A 16127-nucleotide genomic window follows, 5' to 3' on the forward strand; every position below is an offset into this window, starting at 1 on the left:
TGAGAATATCGGGTGTATACGCTTTCTCATCGTGTGGGCAACCTTGGTGGTCCTCCAGCCTTCCGAATGCTGTGATTATGTGTATGCACAATTGCTTTGCGAGAGTATAGTTTAAAATGGATGGCACGGATTGGCACGTCTGCTAATTTGGTTGAAACCGCCAATTTCCTGCAGGTTTCACACAGCTACAGCCCAGGCAGTTTGTCAGGGCAGTAGTTCATCATTTGGTTGTCTTTATTTGCAGTGCCCCCCAGTACTGGGATTAAAGGCATGCTACCACACCTGACCATCAACTGCCATCTTTCTACCGAGGAAGCTGATATCATTTTTCCTTTGCAATAAACTAAGCAAATCATACCAAGTGACTCACCTAGTGGTCAGCGTGTGGTTGGCAAGTCTTTAAATCTTGGCTCTAGAGCTAGTGGAGTAATCAAGAACAATCCGTTATTCTGGTTCCTGAGGACCCTATACCCTTTTGACTTCCTGGGCATCATGCATGCATGTGGAACACATACATGAAGGCAAGACACTCAAACACATAAAAATAAACGTAGATTTTTTTTCTAAAATAACTCAAATATGAACTAGAACACCTGAAGCATCTGTTAGCAGCATCTGACACAAGAGTACCCACTTTTGTTTCAAAAGCCTTTCCAAAAACTTACCAGGACAAGTAGCTTTTAAAGGCCATGACTTTGGGATACTTTATTAAAAGGATCACAAGAAAGAGGCAGGTAGTGTTTTGGTCTTAGTAACACTGGCCATTTAATGTACATCTCTGCCTTCAGACATAGTCTAGCCGAAGCAGAACAGTGCCTGAGGGATTTATTCGCGTTTTTAAGGTTAAAGTCCATTCATAGAAGCCTAGCCGTTCTTTCACAGGGAGGAGCTGCGTGACGATGCAACCAGGATTGCAGGCTATTCCTTGACCTAGAGAAGAAACCTGGATGGTGTAAGAACGAGGTCCGCCAATTTCCTGCAGGTTTCTCACAGCTACAGCCCAGGCTAAGTTTGAGAGTGGTTTTTCCCAAACCTCAATGTTGTCTTCCTGAAAAGTCAAGAAAAGAAGTGTGAGCATGTGGGGACCCCATTACTGGCCTTACTTGATATTCAGCCTTATTGTCAGAACTATCATAAACTTGGAGGAAAAATTAAGATCAGCCAGCAGGATGTTTTAGAAATTAAAAAGTAGCCGGGCGGTGGTGGCGCACGCCTTTTATCCCAGCACTTGGGATACAGAGGCAGATCTCTGAGTTTGAGGCCGGCCAGGACTACAGAGAAACCCTGTTTTGAAAAGCAAGCAAAAAGGCCACTGGGATCCTGAGTGCCTTTAATCCTCCCAACACTCAGGAGGCAAAGGTAGTGGGTCTCTGACTTGGAGGCCAGTCTGATCTACAGAGGGAGTTCCAGGACAGCCAGGGCTGCACAAAGAAACCCCATCTCGAAAAACCAAACAAAGGAAAAACTCAGTAATAGCTCTAATTACTCAGTTCGCAAATTCAAGGGAAAAACAACTAAAAAATAAGCCAATCATTTCTTCGTGTATCACAGGCTTAAGATAGTTTGGTACTTAAGTATTAAAAGGTCATCTAAGATACTGCAAATGATAAACTTTAAGGCAGTAGAGTATCTTCCTGGTCAGTTTTCTCCCAGGAAGTACTACTTACCTTTCTAAAACAGTACCCCTGCTTGCCCAAGGGGTCTTGGTTGATGGCAATCACATCCTCATTCTGAAGTAGAGCTTTGGCTTGAGAACTGATTTGTCGGAGATCGTTGGACATGAGTAGAGGCGCTGCCATGATAGCCCAGAGGGCCATCTGAGTTACCTGCTGGTCCCAACTGAGGCCAAAGTTGCCAATCACTAACTAGAACAAACAGGAAAGGAATGAGGCAAGGGAAAATTCAAATGTTTGGTTTTTTGTTGTTGTTGTTGGGGCACAGAGATCCTTGTATTCACATGGAAGCATTAAGGAAAACTGGAATGTTCAACATACAGGGCCTCTTCTCGAGGGAAGAGATAAAATACCTGCTTTCCTACCAGGAAAGCTGGGAGTGGCTTTTAACAGCCTGGTGACTTTGTTATCTGTGGAGGCAGACCTCACCCCAATTCCCCAGAATGGTTATCCCAGACTCCTCCCTCCTAGACCATTACCCATCCTTAGGGGAGAGGTCACACACACTTTATGCTCTGCTGACCTCTATGCTACCAGGGACCGCACTAGATTCTAGGCCTTTTAGCTAGGAACCCACCCTCATGGTCACACATACTGTGTAAGTCTGTCTTTGTTTGGTGGGGTGGGGAGAATCAAGATAGGGTTTCTCTGTGTAGCCCTGGCTGTTCTGGAGCTCTGTAGACCAGGCTGTCCTTGAACTCAGAGGTCTGCCTGCCTCTGCCTCACAAGTGCTGGGTTTAAAGGTGTGCACCACCACACTCTGCTGTGTAAGTTTCAATGTAGCCACACATAAGCTTTATTGTACACCTAGGATTGGAGTGATCACTGCCTGGAAACCTTTTCCCAAATTTGACTGTGTTTTAAATATGTTGACAGTGAACCGCCTGGCATCAGATTCCAAAGTCGGATCCAGGCTGATGAAGTCAATTTGCACTGGGACTTCATTCTCATCTCTTTGTGGGTTCGCTTCTCTGACTGGATACCTGCAACCCCCCCCCCTCAGTTGTTCTTTGTTTTCTTTTTTTGGAGCTAAGGACTTACTATATAGTCCAGACTAACCTTTCAGCCTTGAATTTGGAGCCACTCTCCTGCTTGCCTTTGGAGTGCTGAGACTCCAGCTACACCGTATCTGTCAGAACATTTAAACAATTTCCTAGATGGTTGACTGAGAGAAACCATTTTCCACAGCACTGTGATGGATGTGCTCATGGAGAACCTAAAAACCTTGCTTGGTTTGTGCTAGGTCCTGCACTCAGACCCAGGCATCAACAGAAACAAAGCTACCAGCTCTTGAATGAGGAGGGCTCAGATCTTTACCATGTCTGGGTCATTCCAACCCCCTGGTCCAGCGACGTCAACAATCTCTTTTTGGTTAGTTGTTGTCCAGGTCAAGATTTTCTTTATGCTTTCCCAGGAATCGTAAACATCATCATAATTTCTCCAGTGATTGCAATAATATTGGATATCTGTATAATTGGGCTATAAAAAGACAGAATTGGTTAACTTGCTATGAGATGCTAATGATCCACTTTAAAGGAGGCACTGATGGCCTCTATAGTATACAGATCAAAAGTCTCCCCACAACAAATAACAAAGCCTGGAGTTCTAAATGTAAGGGAATTTCACTAGAAGATGTTCACTTCATATGTAGGCCATATAATTTTAAGTTCCTGTTTAAAGTGACTTTGATATTATTTATGCTGGCTATGCACTTTACTGCCTAGGTACTGTTTTTGACTGGAATCTGTAAACTAGCCTAAAGTGGACATGTTTCTATTTTTGTAATAAAATAATTACAATGATCTAAATAAGTAGAAATAAGGCTTATAAAATTATATAGGATGCTATTAAACACGATAAAATCTGAATCCGAGACAAGTAATTTGTGGAATGAATCAGTTTATGTAGATATGTAGGTGTGATACCCACGGGCTACAATGTTGAGGAAAAAGACTAACTAAAAATTTCAAGAAAATAATAGGGATTGATTCAGTGAGAAAGACCTACCCTCCTGGATTTACATTCTAGTGGGGAGATGGACAAACAAGTAAACAATAAAGATCCGCTCTTACAGGGAAACCAAGCAGCAAATGATGAGAGAGTAAATGGGCAGCAGACTATTTTAAAATGGAGAAGACTCAAGTTTGCAGCATCTGGTCAGATTTCAATGTTAAGTAGCCAACCCTTTTAAAATCTTGGTTGCAGGCTTGTCAGCAACTTTTCTGAAAAGACATAGACTTTTATGAAAATGTCTTTGTGTTGCCCAGTACCAGGCACAGTGAATATACACCGACAAGGTAAATACAGTATGTGATGAACAGAAGGAAAAATAACGCAGGGAGGAAAAGAGCTGTTGGGGGATGGAGAGGCGGACAAGAGGCAGGTTAATGAGGCCTGATTGCATTCCAAGTGCAATGGAAGGAAAGCGGGGAAGTTTTAAGGAGGGGACCGATCGGATGCCCTTGACATTTCTCAGAAGACAGTTTTGCTGCTGCTTGGAAAATGGTGGGGGCAGGGAAGCGAGCAGAAGTAGAGAGATCAGGCTGTCAGAGCAGGCTGGGTGAGAGATGAGAGTGGCCTGGAATGCTAGTGTAGATGTGGTGGGGATGACAGATGTTAGTAATTCAAGATAGAATTTGGAGCAAACATTGGCAGGATTTTCTGGTGAACAGTGAAATAAAAGGGGAAAAAAATCAAACACAGTTTCCTGGTTAGCGGAAGCTTCGACTGTAATTATAAATAAGCGTTCTGAAATTTAGATTCTGGCTCACTAGCTCACCTTCTGAAAAGGTCTCATATAAAGAGGCCACTCACAGGAGTACACAATGCTTCTCCCAGTCCTGTTCAAGGCCAAGGACATGTACTTATAACCTGTGTGAGAAAACAATGGGTAAAATAAGGGAGAGAAGGAAATCCCCAGCTTGTGCTGAACATTTGAAGAAGCTCCAATCCATGTCTATATTGTAAAGCAGTGACAGGGACAGGCTACTCTCTGCTGGGATTGCAATGAGGAGGTGGTGCAGAGAGGATGCAGATAGAGGGAAAGGCAGGGGTAAAGCAGCAGGTAGGATTTAGTTAGAATTACTCATTATAATTCATTTTCAGAGTCCTTGAATCACAAGTGCACAATATATGACATAGTTAAGCATGGATGAATTCCACATGTATGAATAAATGACCGAGATTATTTCTTTTAAGGCTCAGCTTCCCTTTGGTCCTCAAGTTCTTGTCTTTGTGGCTTGATCTTTCAGCTGATGTTAACCAAAAGTCTGAGAAATGATTATGGCTGTATTTCTGGAAGAAACCATACTATTTGGGCTGGTAAAATGGTTCAGCCAGTAAAGGTACTTGCAGGCAAACCTGACGACCTTAGTTTGATCCCTGGGACTCAAAAGGTTGGAGAGAACCAATTCCTGCAAGTTGTTGACACTCTGACTTCAATAGGCATCATAGCACACACCTCCACACAAAACAGTCAGTCACATACACACCATAATTTTTATTTTGTTGACTATAACATAATTTTAAAAATAAATGTAATGAAAAAAACATACCATCTGCCAAGGACGTCATGCTGTCACAGTGACAACCATCAAATTTTAGCAGATCTATACCCCAGTCAGCAAAGGTCTGGGCATCAATATCATAGTATCCAAAACTCCCAGGGAAACCTGCACAGGTCTTATTCCCAACATCTGCATAAATTCCTAGCTTCAATCCTTTGCTGTGGACCTGAAATGAGAAGTAAGATGAATCAGGAAGTAGTTTTCTAAAACAGGAGGGGAACTTACTAAGGCTAAGCTGCGAGCTTTCCCCAAGGCTTGGGGGCTTCCTTAAACCACTCCAGTTTCTTAGCTGAGTTTGCTGGAAGCAGAGCAAAAAATCCTCCAGCTCTGCTAATAGAGTTCTAACTATACATGGTGAATTGGAGCACAGAAGTGAGGAAAAAGCTGTGACCACTTTAATATTCCTCATGGGATCCCACAGTCTCTTTGCAAAACGGGAACAAATTTATCTTTTTTTTTTTTAAAAGTTTTTCAAAACAGGGTTTCTCTGTGTAATAGCCCTGGTGTCCTGGAACTCTCGGTAGACCAGCCTTGCCTCAAACTCAGAGATGCACCTGCAGGCTGCGGAGTGCTGGGATTAAAGGTGTGCGCCACCACTGCCTGACAACAGATTTATCTTGAGAAAGGCTGACTACATTTCAGTTAAGCCTCTCTGAATCTGGGTGAGCTTACTTAATGCAAGAATCCTGCTAAGTCATACCATTCCCTGACTTGATGTCTCCTTTCCAGTAGTTTTCCATCTACTGAACTCCCAGTATTTGCTCATTGGTTGTAGATTCTCACTTGTCCACGTGGATTGACCCTTTTTCCTACAGTCCTGAATAAAACCTGCTTAATGACCCTTAGCTAACATTAGGCTTCATCTGTCTTCAGTAGTCTCTGCAATGTTTGGTTTCATTTTTTAAAATTCCTTAGTGGTATAACTGTGGTAGTCTGTCACGTTGCCATAGAGATAAAACAAGCATGCTTGACACAACCAAGCTCTCCTTTTCTTCTAGAGAATCCAGTGGTTTCAGAAAAAAAAAAAAAAAAGTTCAACAAGACAGGCAGGCCTCAGGCTCAGGAACTATTGTGAAATGTGTACATGCTGATGTGATGATAATTCCATCAGGGTAAACATAAGGAACAGCTAACAGCAATCATTTTGAAGTATCACGTGGCCTGTTTCTCAATAAGCTTTTTTTAAGTGCACACAGACCCATAAGAAAGGAAACATTCTGCTCCAAACTTACATAATTAGCTAGGTGCTGGATCCCACTAGGAAAGCGCTGGGGATCTGCCTGAAGGCGGCCCTTTGAGTCCCTTTCAGGAGCCATCCAGCAGTCATCTATGCAGAGGTATTCGTAACCTGCGTCCTTCCAGCCATCAGAGACCATGAGCTCTGCTATCTGCATGAACAGCTGCTCGCTGAAAGAGAATTTCAATAGTCATTCCAGTTCATGAGATGAAGGCCCACGGGCTCCCAGTGTAAGCCACCTTGGGATTTGGGTTTCTAAAAATGCAGTGATACTGTGGTAATAATTACAACCCATACAAGGTAAAATTAACTCTTTCCTGTTTCTCCTCTCCCTCTGCGCCCATGATCTCTGCTCTAGGACTCACACAAGGGGTGGGGCCCTCAGTTCCATCCCTAACCACAAAAGAAATAAAACCTCCAAATAACTGAAATAAGAATGAGACACATGAAAAAAAAATTGCAAAGTTATTGTGGCTAAGAAGTTGTGGTGACACAGGTTTGAAATGCTGGCTATTGAGGAAACTGAGGCAGGACAATTTGCAGGTCTAAGGCCTGCCTGGTTTATATCCAAATAGAGGAACCCCAACAGGGTAAGAGTCAGCAGAATAGACAGCTTCTGCACCAGCTTTCTCTGTGTACAGGGAAACAATCTCATTCACAATAGTAACAGAAATAAACACAAACAGAAAAGGCCAAGCTATCTAGAGAGTATTATGTTTATCAACCATGTTAAAATTCTCATGCTCCTTAGTGGCTTGAATAAATGGAGAAACATTATCTTACTCTTGGCTCAGAAAACCTCGAACCCCAAACAGACTTTTGAAGGAATTTGGCAAAAGATATGAAGAGCTCACCTAAAAGATGAAATGCTTATGTACTATAAAAGAAGGGAAGCTACTGCATGTAGCATGGCATTAGAACAAAGATTACTGTCATTTGAAACTTCAGAAAGAGCTCCACCCATCTCATGCCAGGAGTCTTGTAGCTTCCCCAGAGAATACAAGGTTTCACAATCACCTTCCTGTTTTTCTCTCTTGAGACAGGATTTCTGTGTAGCCTTGGCTGTCCTGGAACTAGCCCTGTAGACTATGCTGACCTAAATCTCCCAGAGATCCACTTGCTTCTGTATCTGATTAAAGGTGTGCACATTCCCACCAGGCTCACAATAAAAACTCAATTTGTGGTGGCACACGCCTTTAATCCGAGCACTTGGGGACGAAGGCAGGTGGATTATTGAGTTCAAGGCCAGCCTGGTTTATAAGAGCTAGTTCCAGGATAGCTAGGGCTGCTACACAGAGAAACCCTGTAATATAAGAATAAGAATAGGATGCACAAAAATTGAGGAATCCAAGTAGCTATTTACTGAGGACTGCAAAATAAATTATAGCATACAGATATCTCCACCTATCAAGGTACTATACTCTGCACATTTGAGGTCACATGTATCATGCAGCATAGGATGGACTTGAACTTGTGATATTCCTGCTTCCACCTCCTGAATAGTGGAATTTAAATGTGCACCAGCATTCTCACTTTACAAGATGATGGAGATCAAAAGCCATGGTTGTGCACATGCTAGGCAAACACTGTATCAACTGAGCTACATCCCCAGCCCAATTTAAAAAAAAAAAACAATTAAACTGGGCATGATCTTGCATGCCTGTAACTCCAGCAAATAGGAAGTGGTGGCAAAAGACTAGCTTGATCCACATAGGGTGACCATGTCCCCAAATCCAAAGGCAAGGAATTCAGCTTAGTAATAGAGCACTTTCCTAGTATGTGCAAGGCCTGTGGCCACGTCCCCAAATATCAAGAAAAACAAAACAAGACTTAGTCTAAAAAGCCGGTTTCTTTTATGATGTCTGACCAACACCCTGATTTTATCTTTATAGGCATTCAGAGAAATAACTTGTGAACATAGAGAGGGTGTTGTGGCAGCTGCCTGAAGAGGCAGTTTTGCACCACTGGGTGACCTTTCTATGTTTTCAATAATATTTTTAAAGAAGCCACTCACTACCTAATACTTGGTGCTTAATCTTTTTGAAATCACAGATTCATTTAAGAATTTGAAGGAAGGGGGCCGGGAAGTGGTGGTGCATGCCTTTAATCCCAGCACTCAGGAGGCATAGGCAGATGGATCTTGAGACCAGCATGGTCTACAAATGCAAGTTCCAGAACAGGCTCCAAAGCTACAGAGAAATCCTGTCTCAAAAAACAAAAAAAGAAGAAAAAAAAAAAGAAAAGAAAAAAATCTCTTCTCTAGAAAAATGCCCACATATTTGTAAACTTACAATTCAGTTTTCTATACATGCCAGGATAAAGACATCTGTTTCATTTGCCTAATTGAGGGGGTCAGGGCAGGAATGGTGGTTGGTTTTTAGAATGGGTTTAACTGCAAGTTCATCTGTGTGAGATAACCGTTTTAAAGGTCTTTCTTTTTGAGAGACAGGGTTTCACTTTGCTGCCCTGGTTGACCTTGAACTCAAGGAGATTCGTCTGCCTCTGCCACAGGAGTGCTGGGATTAGTCCTGTGCCACCTCGCTCAGCAATTTTACAGTTTGTGTGTGTGTGTGTGTGTGTGCTCCTTGAGTTAAAAAAAGATGCTATTCTAGTTTGCAAACTAGTATTGTGAACATCAGATAGCTTCAACCAGGTCTCAACTCTCACCTTTGATATGTAAAGTTCCTTCAGGTCAACTTTCCAGCCTGATGCCACACTCAAGGAAAAGGGGTTGAGGGACCTCTCAGTGATCTCATGGTTTCTCTAACTCTCGCTTCAGTACAGCCAAAGAACCCGTGATCCAAAAAGAAAAAATGACATTGGTCTTAGTCATCCTCCTACCCATTCCAATTGTGCTTATGGCTAGCTCAAGGCTATCACTAAACAAAGGCAGAATACAAACCCAAAGTGTCTGCACTGAACCAAATTATATATGAAAAGCTCCCAGTGCAGAAAGAGAGGGAGCGGGAGCAAAGCAGTGGCTTGCTGGCTATCTCTCATCTCGGGGCAGCTCACAGTTTAGGGGCAGTCCAGATCCTGGATGGATGTTTTGTTGGGGATAAAGAAGCAGCAACAGTAGGGGATCTACTCCTTCAGCTCAAATGTTCCCATTCCTTCTACCAAATACGCCCAAAGAAACACACTGAAAGAGAAACGGCCACTCAATATCTCATACCTGATGCAGGAATCAGGCTCTTCTTGGCAGTCGAGGTTGCACATGAACCGTTCCCAGTGCAGCCAGCCCATTGTAGGAGTACGTGCCAAGCCATTGTCCAGTGCTTTGGCCCCAAGAACGCCCAAAAAAACTAAAGCCAGGGGTCGAAGCGCAAGCTCACAGACCAGTCGCGGATCTCCGCTAAAATGCTTCATGGTCTCAGGAATTCTTTAGTTCAGTTTCCTGCAGCTATCAGCTTTAAGTTTACCCTTGGGGCGGACCAATCGTGGATGAACTATTTAATAATGACATCATCGTTTCTCAGGCAACTGGACAGTTAGCGCCAGCTGTAGACCAATGAACAATCACGTAAGACATACATTAACCAATAAGATTGGCGCTCTCTTTACCTTGGTCCACCCCATTTCCAAACCGGGAGGAAGTGCGGCACCTCAGTGATCCCGAGTTTAAGCCGAGAGCTGCTCACGTGACCGAGATCTCACATGACGTAGGCGCTCACGTGATCAATCGCTTACGTGAGCAGAAGTAGTTCTGGTCGTCGTCTATCGCCTCGCTATAGCTGTTTGAGGGAAGAAGGAGGAAAATCCCCCGGTCTCCTTGGAGGTTGGTGTGTGGGTGGGAACTGGGGACCCTGGGTGGTGATAAGGAAGAGCAGAGCGGAATCTGGGGTCGCCTCCGCCTTTTTCGTGCTCGGCTTCCCCCCCCCCTCGCGTTCTCCCCCCCTCCCCCTCCCCGAGTGCCGGGAAGCGGCCTGCGCTGCGCCTGGTGGGGAAATGGTGGACGGTCGTGCGGTCGTGACTGTGTGCGTGTTTTTGTAAATCGGTTCGTGTGGCCGGATCTCGGGGACCTTTCCCCCTCTTCCCGCAAGAGGGACCCGTAAGGTGAAAAGCGTTTCAAAAACACGGCCCGGAGTTAGGAGAAAAACCAAAAAAAGCCATAATGAGACCCGCGGTCGGAGTACCGCTCCATCCATTCAGGGGCTCAACTGTTCAAATCGCCCGGTGGTCGCGAGGGGTCCCGAGTGAATTCCACCCCTTAGAGTGTGAGCTGGGCAACTACTGCGTGCTCGAGAGGCGCCCAGTAAATGCGTTTACTTAATTATTTGAACGTTTGTTTTTCTGCTTATAACGATCTACGCGTTGAATTTTGGTCATTCGAAGAGTAATATATTCGTTTAAAAGGGACACAATTCAGCACTTTCCAGCTCTTATTACTGTTACAAAAAGTGTGCGGTGACACAGGTACAAATACACAGATTCTTAACTCACAAATCCTGGTTACTACGTTAGGTAACAGAGTCCTGGTGGCCTTCTCAGGAAATGTAAGGAAGCAAAACCTCCCAGCCACAAGGGAGGACCTATTGAGGCAGAGTGCTGTAGAAATCACCGTCGTCCCTGGGATGTTTTGTCAAATTATTCTTTCAGCAGACCGTTAGGCATGCATAAAAAAAGAATGGGAAAAACGCATAAACTCAATAGCCACTGCTAACATGTGAGGTCCAGTCGCCATCAGCGCATACAATATGGTTTTAAAATTTTTTTGGTCATATTTCCCATGCTTATATTTTTTTTCTAAGATTACGTTTGTTCCAATACAGTGAGCTTAAAGGATTAAGACTACGAAAGTGTATAGTATTAAAGTGAAAAGCCACCTCTCTACTGCCTTGCCCTCCATTTGGTCCCCAAATTTATCTTATACGAAGTTCCTTTCAGATCATCTCTCACACGTTTATACACTGTGTTTTATGTTTGTATTGTAATAGGAGTAGGATTATACTGTATATATTCATTCATTCAATGTATTTTGGAAATCTTTCTAGGTAAGCGCAAACGTCTTTCATAAGTGGTTGCATAGAAATCCGTATAAAGGTAGAAATAGAATTTATCTGTCTCTGTTGAAGGCTATTGAGTTTTCTCATTTTCTGCAATTACAGTGCCGCAGCAAACATCCTTAAGTATTTCTGTCGACCAGATTCCTGGAAGAAACTCTAGCAGGGTCAAAGGGTATGTGAATTTTTACTTTAACATAATTGAGGTTATAAAATGGCTTTGGTCTTGACTCATTTAAAATTTTTTAACTTTATATTAATTGTATAATGGTCCACTTTTCTCCCTAAAATGCCTTTCCAGCAATAAGTCCTGCTCTTAATTTCAGATAATTCCTTAAGGCACATTCCTGAAGTGGATTGTTCTTTCAGAAGGTGTGGTAAATACTATGAAAATATTTTTTCCAGAATAGTTAGCAGTTTTTATCCTTCTAGAGAACTCTAGTTTGTAAATAATGTTGACTTATTGTCACAGTTTAATCTCCACTGTTTTTGAGTGGTGTTAAAAATGTTTATTTTACTTTAAATTTCATTTCCAGTGATTGAAGTTTGAAGCTTTCCCAGACATTTTCCCTATATACTCCTTTTCTGTTGTATTTAAATTTTTTGAACTTATCATTACATCATTTTCCTCCCTTCACACCTTCCCATGTTTAAATACCTCCCCATTTTCCTCTCTTTCAAATTTGTGGCCTCTTTTTCTGAGTTGTTACTTGGCGGCGTGTGTGCATGTTCCTGAATATCCAACTCCAGCCTGCTCAGCCTGTAGTGTTACTAGTGGATGGGTTTTCAGGACTGACCATTGGCTGTTAGCATGTTTTGACTAATTAGCGTGTTCTTCCCACTTCTCCCACTCAGTATTTCTTAGTTGCCTGCAGTCCTATATCTTCTTTTGTTGTTTGTTTGGGGATAGGGTCTCACCCTGCAGGCCTGACTTTCCTGGAGCTTACTAAGCAGATCACGTTGTCCTTGAACTCACAGAAATCCACCTGCCTCTGCTTCCTGAATACCACCACACCTATCAACTCTTAATATCCATAATCTTTTTTTTATCAATTCCTACAGATTCCACCTTTTTATTTTTTTATCAGTTCCTACAGATTCCACCTTTTTATTTAGGCAGATAGCATTTTTCCCCCTACCTCTTTGCTGCTGTTTAAATGGATCTCTTGACACATCTCTAAGAGGTCATTTTTTAATTTGCTCTTTTCACCTAGCCCGCCCCCCCTTCTGTTTGAATGCTCCAGTTGCCTGGGTGATAAGTCTGAAAGGGCTATAATGACATCACTCCTGTTTAAAATCCATAAAAGGTGCTATATATATATATTCCCTTCTCCACACCCAGCGTCAGAGCAGTAATGTCCCAATGTCTTAAGGTTTGGGGGAGGTATATGTCACACAGTGGCGTGGATACTGAATCATCATGCTTGTGAACCAAACAAGAGTCTAGCCTCCTTGTATTAAATAGAACCCTCAGGATCTTACCTCTTTCTTGACAGCCCTGTCTTTTGATTTCTGTCTCCTTCCATTTTGTACTCTATTAATTTTTTTTTTATAAATTGTTTCTGGATCCCTGAATAGGATCAGGATCGTTTGATTCAATTAACCATTCTGCCTCCATTTGTTAACACTTCATCAATCGATCCTCCTTTATTCTGTGTATTTGCACTTACCTTTGGTAAAGGCATGCAGTTCTCCTTTAGGACTGAAAGCCCTTTCTGGACTCGTTGATTCTTATGCATCAGAACTGAGTATTGGTCCTAGCATCTAAAAGATGCTTGAATATGTAAATTCCCATTAATGTTTTTTCTCTTAGGCTTTAATAGTTCTGTATTTTATTGATTTGCATGCATTGTTTATATTCTTAGGATATTAATGGCCTTGTATCTTAGTTTTGTTTTTTGATTTAAAGAAATTTTATTTGTATATAATGAGATATAGTTTTATTTGTTACCTTTAATTTTAATTTTCTCTCTATGGTGTTAATGCATTGGGTCAGTGCAGAAAATTTAGAATATTCAAAAATGTACTAAGATATTCCATGTATATATTCACTATTCATTATACTGGATATATGCATATAGAAATGGAATAAGAAATTGTTAATTGAATGAATTAATAGTTTTATGCAGTCTTTTTGTCCATGTGGCTATCTTTTGAAGTTATTGATGTGAGCTTCTATAACAGTTTTCTTTGTTTTCTCTTAGTATATTGTGTACAATTTTTCATGACAATACTTTTCTAATTTTTTTAAAGCCACATTGAAATTGTGTTGAGCCAAGCTTGCCACCAAGAGCCCAACAGTCACCATGATGCTGAGCACAGAGGGCCGGGAGGGGTTCGTGGTGAAGGTCAGGGGCCTCCCCTGGTCCTGCTCAGCCGAGGAAGTGATGCGCTTCTTCTCTGATTGCAAAATCCAAAATGGCACATCAGGTGTTCGTTTCATCTACACCAGAGAAGGCAGACCAAGTGGTGAAGCGTTTGTCGAACTTGAATCTGAAGATGAAGTGAAATTGGCTTTAAAGAAAGACAGAGAAACCATGGGACACAGATATGTTGAAGTATTCAAGTCCAACAGTGTTGAAATGGATTGGGTGTTAAAGCATACAGGTCCAAATAGTCCTGATACTGCCAATGATGGCTTTGTACGGCTTAGAGGACTCCCATTTGGCTGTAGCAAGGAAGAAATTGTTCAGTTCTTTTCGGGGCTGGAAATTGTGCCAAATGGGATGACACTGCCGGTGGACTTTCAGGGGCGCAGCACAGGGGAGGCCTTTGTGCAGTTTGCTTCACAGGAGATAGCTGAAAAGGCCTTAAAGAAACACAAGGAAAGAATAGGGCACAGGTACATTGAGATCTTCAAGAGTAGCAGAGCTGAAGTCCGGACCCACTATGATCCGCCTCGAAAGCTCATGACTATGCAGCGCCTGGGTCCTTATGATAGGCCAGGGGCAGGAAGAGGGTATAATAGCATTGGCAGAGGAGCTGGGTTCGAAAGAATGAGGCGGGGTGCCTATGGTGGAGGGTATGAAGGCTATGATGACTATGGAGGGTATAATGACGGGTATGGCTTTGGGTCTGATAGATTTGGAAGAGACCTAAACTACTGTTTCTCAGGAATGTCTGATCATAGATATGGAGATGGTGGGTCCAGTTTCCAGAGCACCACAGGGCACTGTGTACACATGAGGGGGTTACCATACAGAGCCACTGAGAATGATATTTACAATTTCTTCTCACCTCTCAATCCCATGAGAGTACACATTGAAATAGGACCTGATGACAGAGTTACAGGTGAGGCAGATGTTGAGTTTGCTACTCATGAAGATGCCGTGGCAGCTATGGCAAAAGATAAAGCTAATATGCAGCACAGATATGTGGAGCTCTTCTTGAATTCTACTGCAGGGACAAGCGGAGGAGCTTACGATCATAGCTACGTAGAGCTCTTTTTGAATTCTACAGCAGGGGCAAGTGGTGGTGCTTACGGTAGCCAGATGATGGGAGGGATGGGTTTATCCAACCAGTCTAGTTATGGAGGTCCTGCCAGCCAGCAGCTGAGTGGTGGGTATGGTGGTGGGTATGGAGGTCAGAGCAGTATGAGTGGATATGACCAAGTTCTTCAGGAAAACTCGAGTGACTATCAGTCAAACCTTGCTTAGGGAGAGAAGGAACATCAAACAGCTCCAGGAATAACAGCTGTGCATTTATAGGAACTGGATAGAGTAGGAAGGATGTCCAGCATATCCAGTATGCTCGGTAAATGGGTAATACAATTGCTTCTGATCACTATTGGTCAGCTTCTTTCTTTCCTTTTTCTCCTTTTTTTTAAGAACAAAATTTAAGTTTAATAGTTTTGCATTACAAGCTTGTGATTCATGCTTACTGTAAAGTGAAAGTTAAGATTGTTTTCAAACTTTAAGCTCAGCAATTTTGAACACTGAAATATTCATCTAGGACGTAATAACAAGTTCAGTATTGACCATAACTGTTAAATCCACTTTCAGCTTTCCTCAAGTTAGTTATGTTGTAGGAGTGTATTTAAGCAGTAAGCATATTTAGGTTTAAAGCAGCTTCACTTATGTTAAATGTTGCTCTTATACCACAATACATCAAAAACTTCAGATGCATGTTGAGAAACATGCTTTTCTGTAAAAATCAAATATAGGAGCTGTGTCTATGATTCAAAGTGACAACATTTGGCATGTTTGTTAATTCTAGCTTTTTGGTTTAATATCCTGTAAGGCACGTGAGTGTACACTTTCACTTTTTTCTTTTAAAAAAAGATCTGGGACAATTTTGAGATGTGATACCAATACTTTAGGAGTTTGATCATGTTGTTTGTATGGAATTCTGAGGCTTTGGCTTAAATCTTACCTTGTATTGTGAATTCCATTTAGATGTATTGTACTAAGTGAAACTTGTTAAATAAATCTTCCTTTTAAAAACTGGAAAAATCTTGTATAGTTTGATTTTTTTAAAATTATGTTCTACTATATGGGCACACAGTAACTTTTAAAATTCTCTGTAGTTTAAATGTAAATTTTCAGTTTTCTTTTTGAGACAGGGTCTTAATATTCCAGGCTGTGAGTGACATTTAAATTTTGATGTTTTTGGTTTTTCAAGACAGGAGTTTCTCAGTAGCTATGGAGCC

At 42.1% G+C, this 16127-nt stretch overlaps 2 protein-coding genes and 1 non-coding gene across 3 annotated transcripts; 1 reads left to right on the forward strand and 2 right to left on the reverse strand.

The window, feature by feature from the left end:
- Window positions 1-678: 678 nt before the first annotated feature.
- Window positions 679-9925, reverse strand: Gla (galactosidase alpha). Its single transcript, XM_050130568.1, has 7 exons — window positions 9652-9925; window positions 6472-6646; window positions 5228-5405; window positions 4453-4544; window positions 2991-3152; window positions 1668-1865; window positions 679-1048 (listed from the first exon to the last, which is right to left on the reverse strand). Exons 1-7 carry the CDS (start codon window positions 9843-9845, stop codon window positions 785-787), a joined length of 1263 nt encoding a protein of 420 aa, XP_049986525.1. The 5' UTR covers window positions 9846-9925; the 3' UTR covers window positions 679-784.
- A 191-nt stretch (window positions 9926-10116) lies between these two features.
- Window positions 10117-15903, forward strand: Hnrnph2 (heterogeneous nuclear ribonucleoprotein H2). The gene is made up of 3 exons (XM_050130567.1): window positions 10117-10254; window positions 11585-11654; window positions 13733-15903. Exon 3 carries the CDS (start codon window positions 13786-13788, stop codon window positions 15133-15135), a length of 1350 nt encoding a protein of 449 aa, XP_049986524.1. The 5' UTR covers window positions 10117-10254; window positions 11585-11654; window positions 13733-13785; the 3' UTR covers window positions 15136-15903.
- Window positions 12822-12922, reverse strand: LOC126493566 (small nucleolar RNA U13). Its single transcript, XR_007589825.1, has one exon. It is a non-coding gene; the product is annotated as a small nucleolar RNA U13 (small nucleolar RNA).
- Window positions 15904-16127: the final 224 nt, after the last annotated feature.

Source organism: Alexandromys fortis, unplaced genomic scaffold, assembly GCF_014885135.2.
Source record: "Alexandromys fortis isolate MF-2015 unplaced genomic scaffold, M_Fortis_MF-2015_v1.1 scaffold_324, whole genome shotgun sequence".
Classification (NCBI taxonomy): domain Eukaryota; kingdom Metazoa; phylum Chordata; class Mammalia; order Rodentia; family Cricetidae; genus Alexandromys; species Alexandromys fortis.

What these genes read in the sequence shown, in the direction of transcription:
- Hnrnph2 (XM_050130567.1), top strand. Translation starts at nt 13,786, where the DNA reads ATGATGCTGAGCACAGAGGGCCGGGAGGGGTTCGTGGTGAAGGTCAGG.
- Gla (XM_050130568.1), bottom strand. Translation starts at nt 9,845, where the DNA reads ATGAAGCATTTTAGCGGAGATCCGCGACTGGTCTGTGAGCTTGCGCTT. An exon ending in CATGACGTCCTTGGCAGATG is followed by an intron (nt 4,545 to 5,227) that starts GTATGTTTTTTT and finishes TTTCTCACACAG; the next exon opens with GTTATAAGTACATGTCCTTG. An exon ending in ATATGAGACCTTTTCAGAAG is followed by an intron (nt 3,153 to 4,452) that starts GTGAGCTAGTGA and finishes GTCTTTTTATAG; the next exon opens with CCCAATTATACAGATATCCA.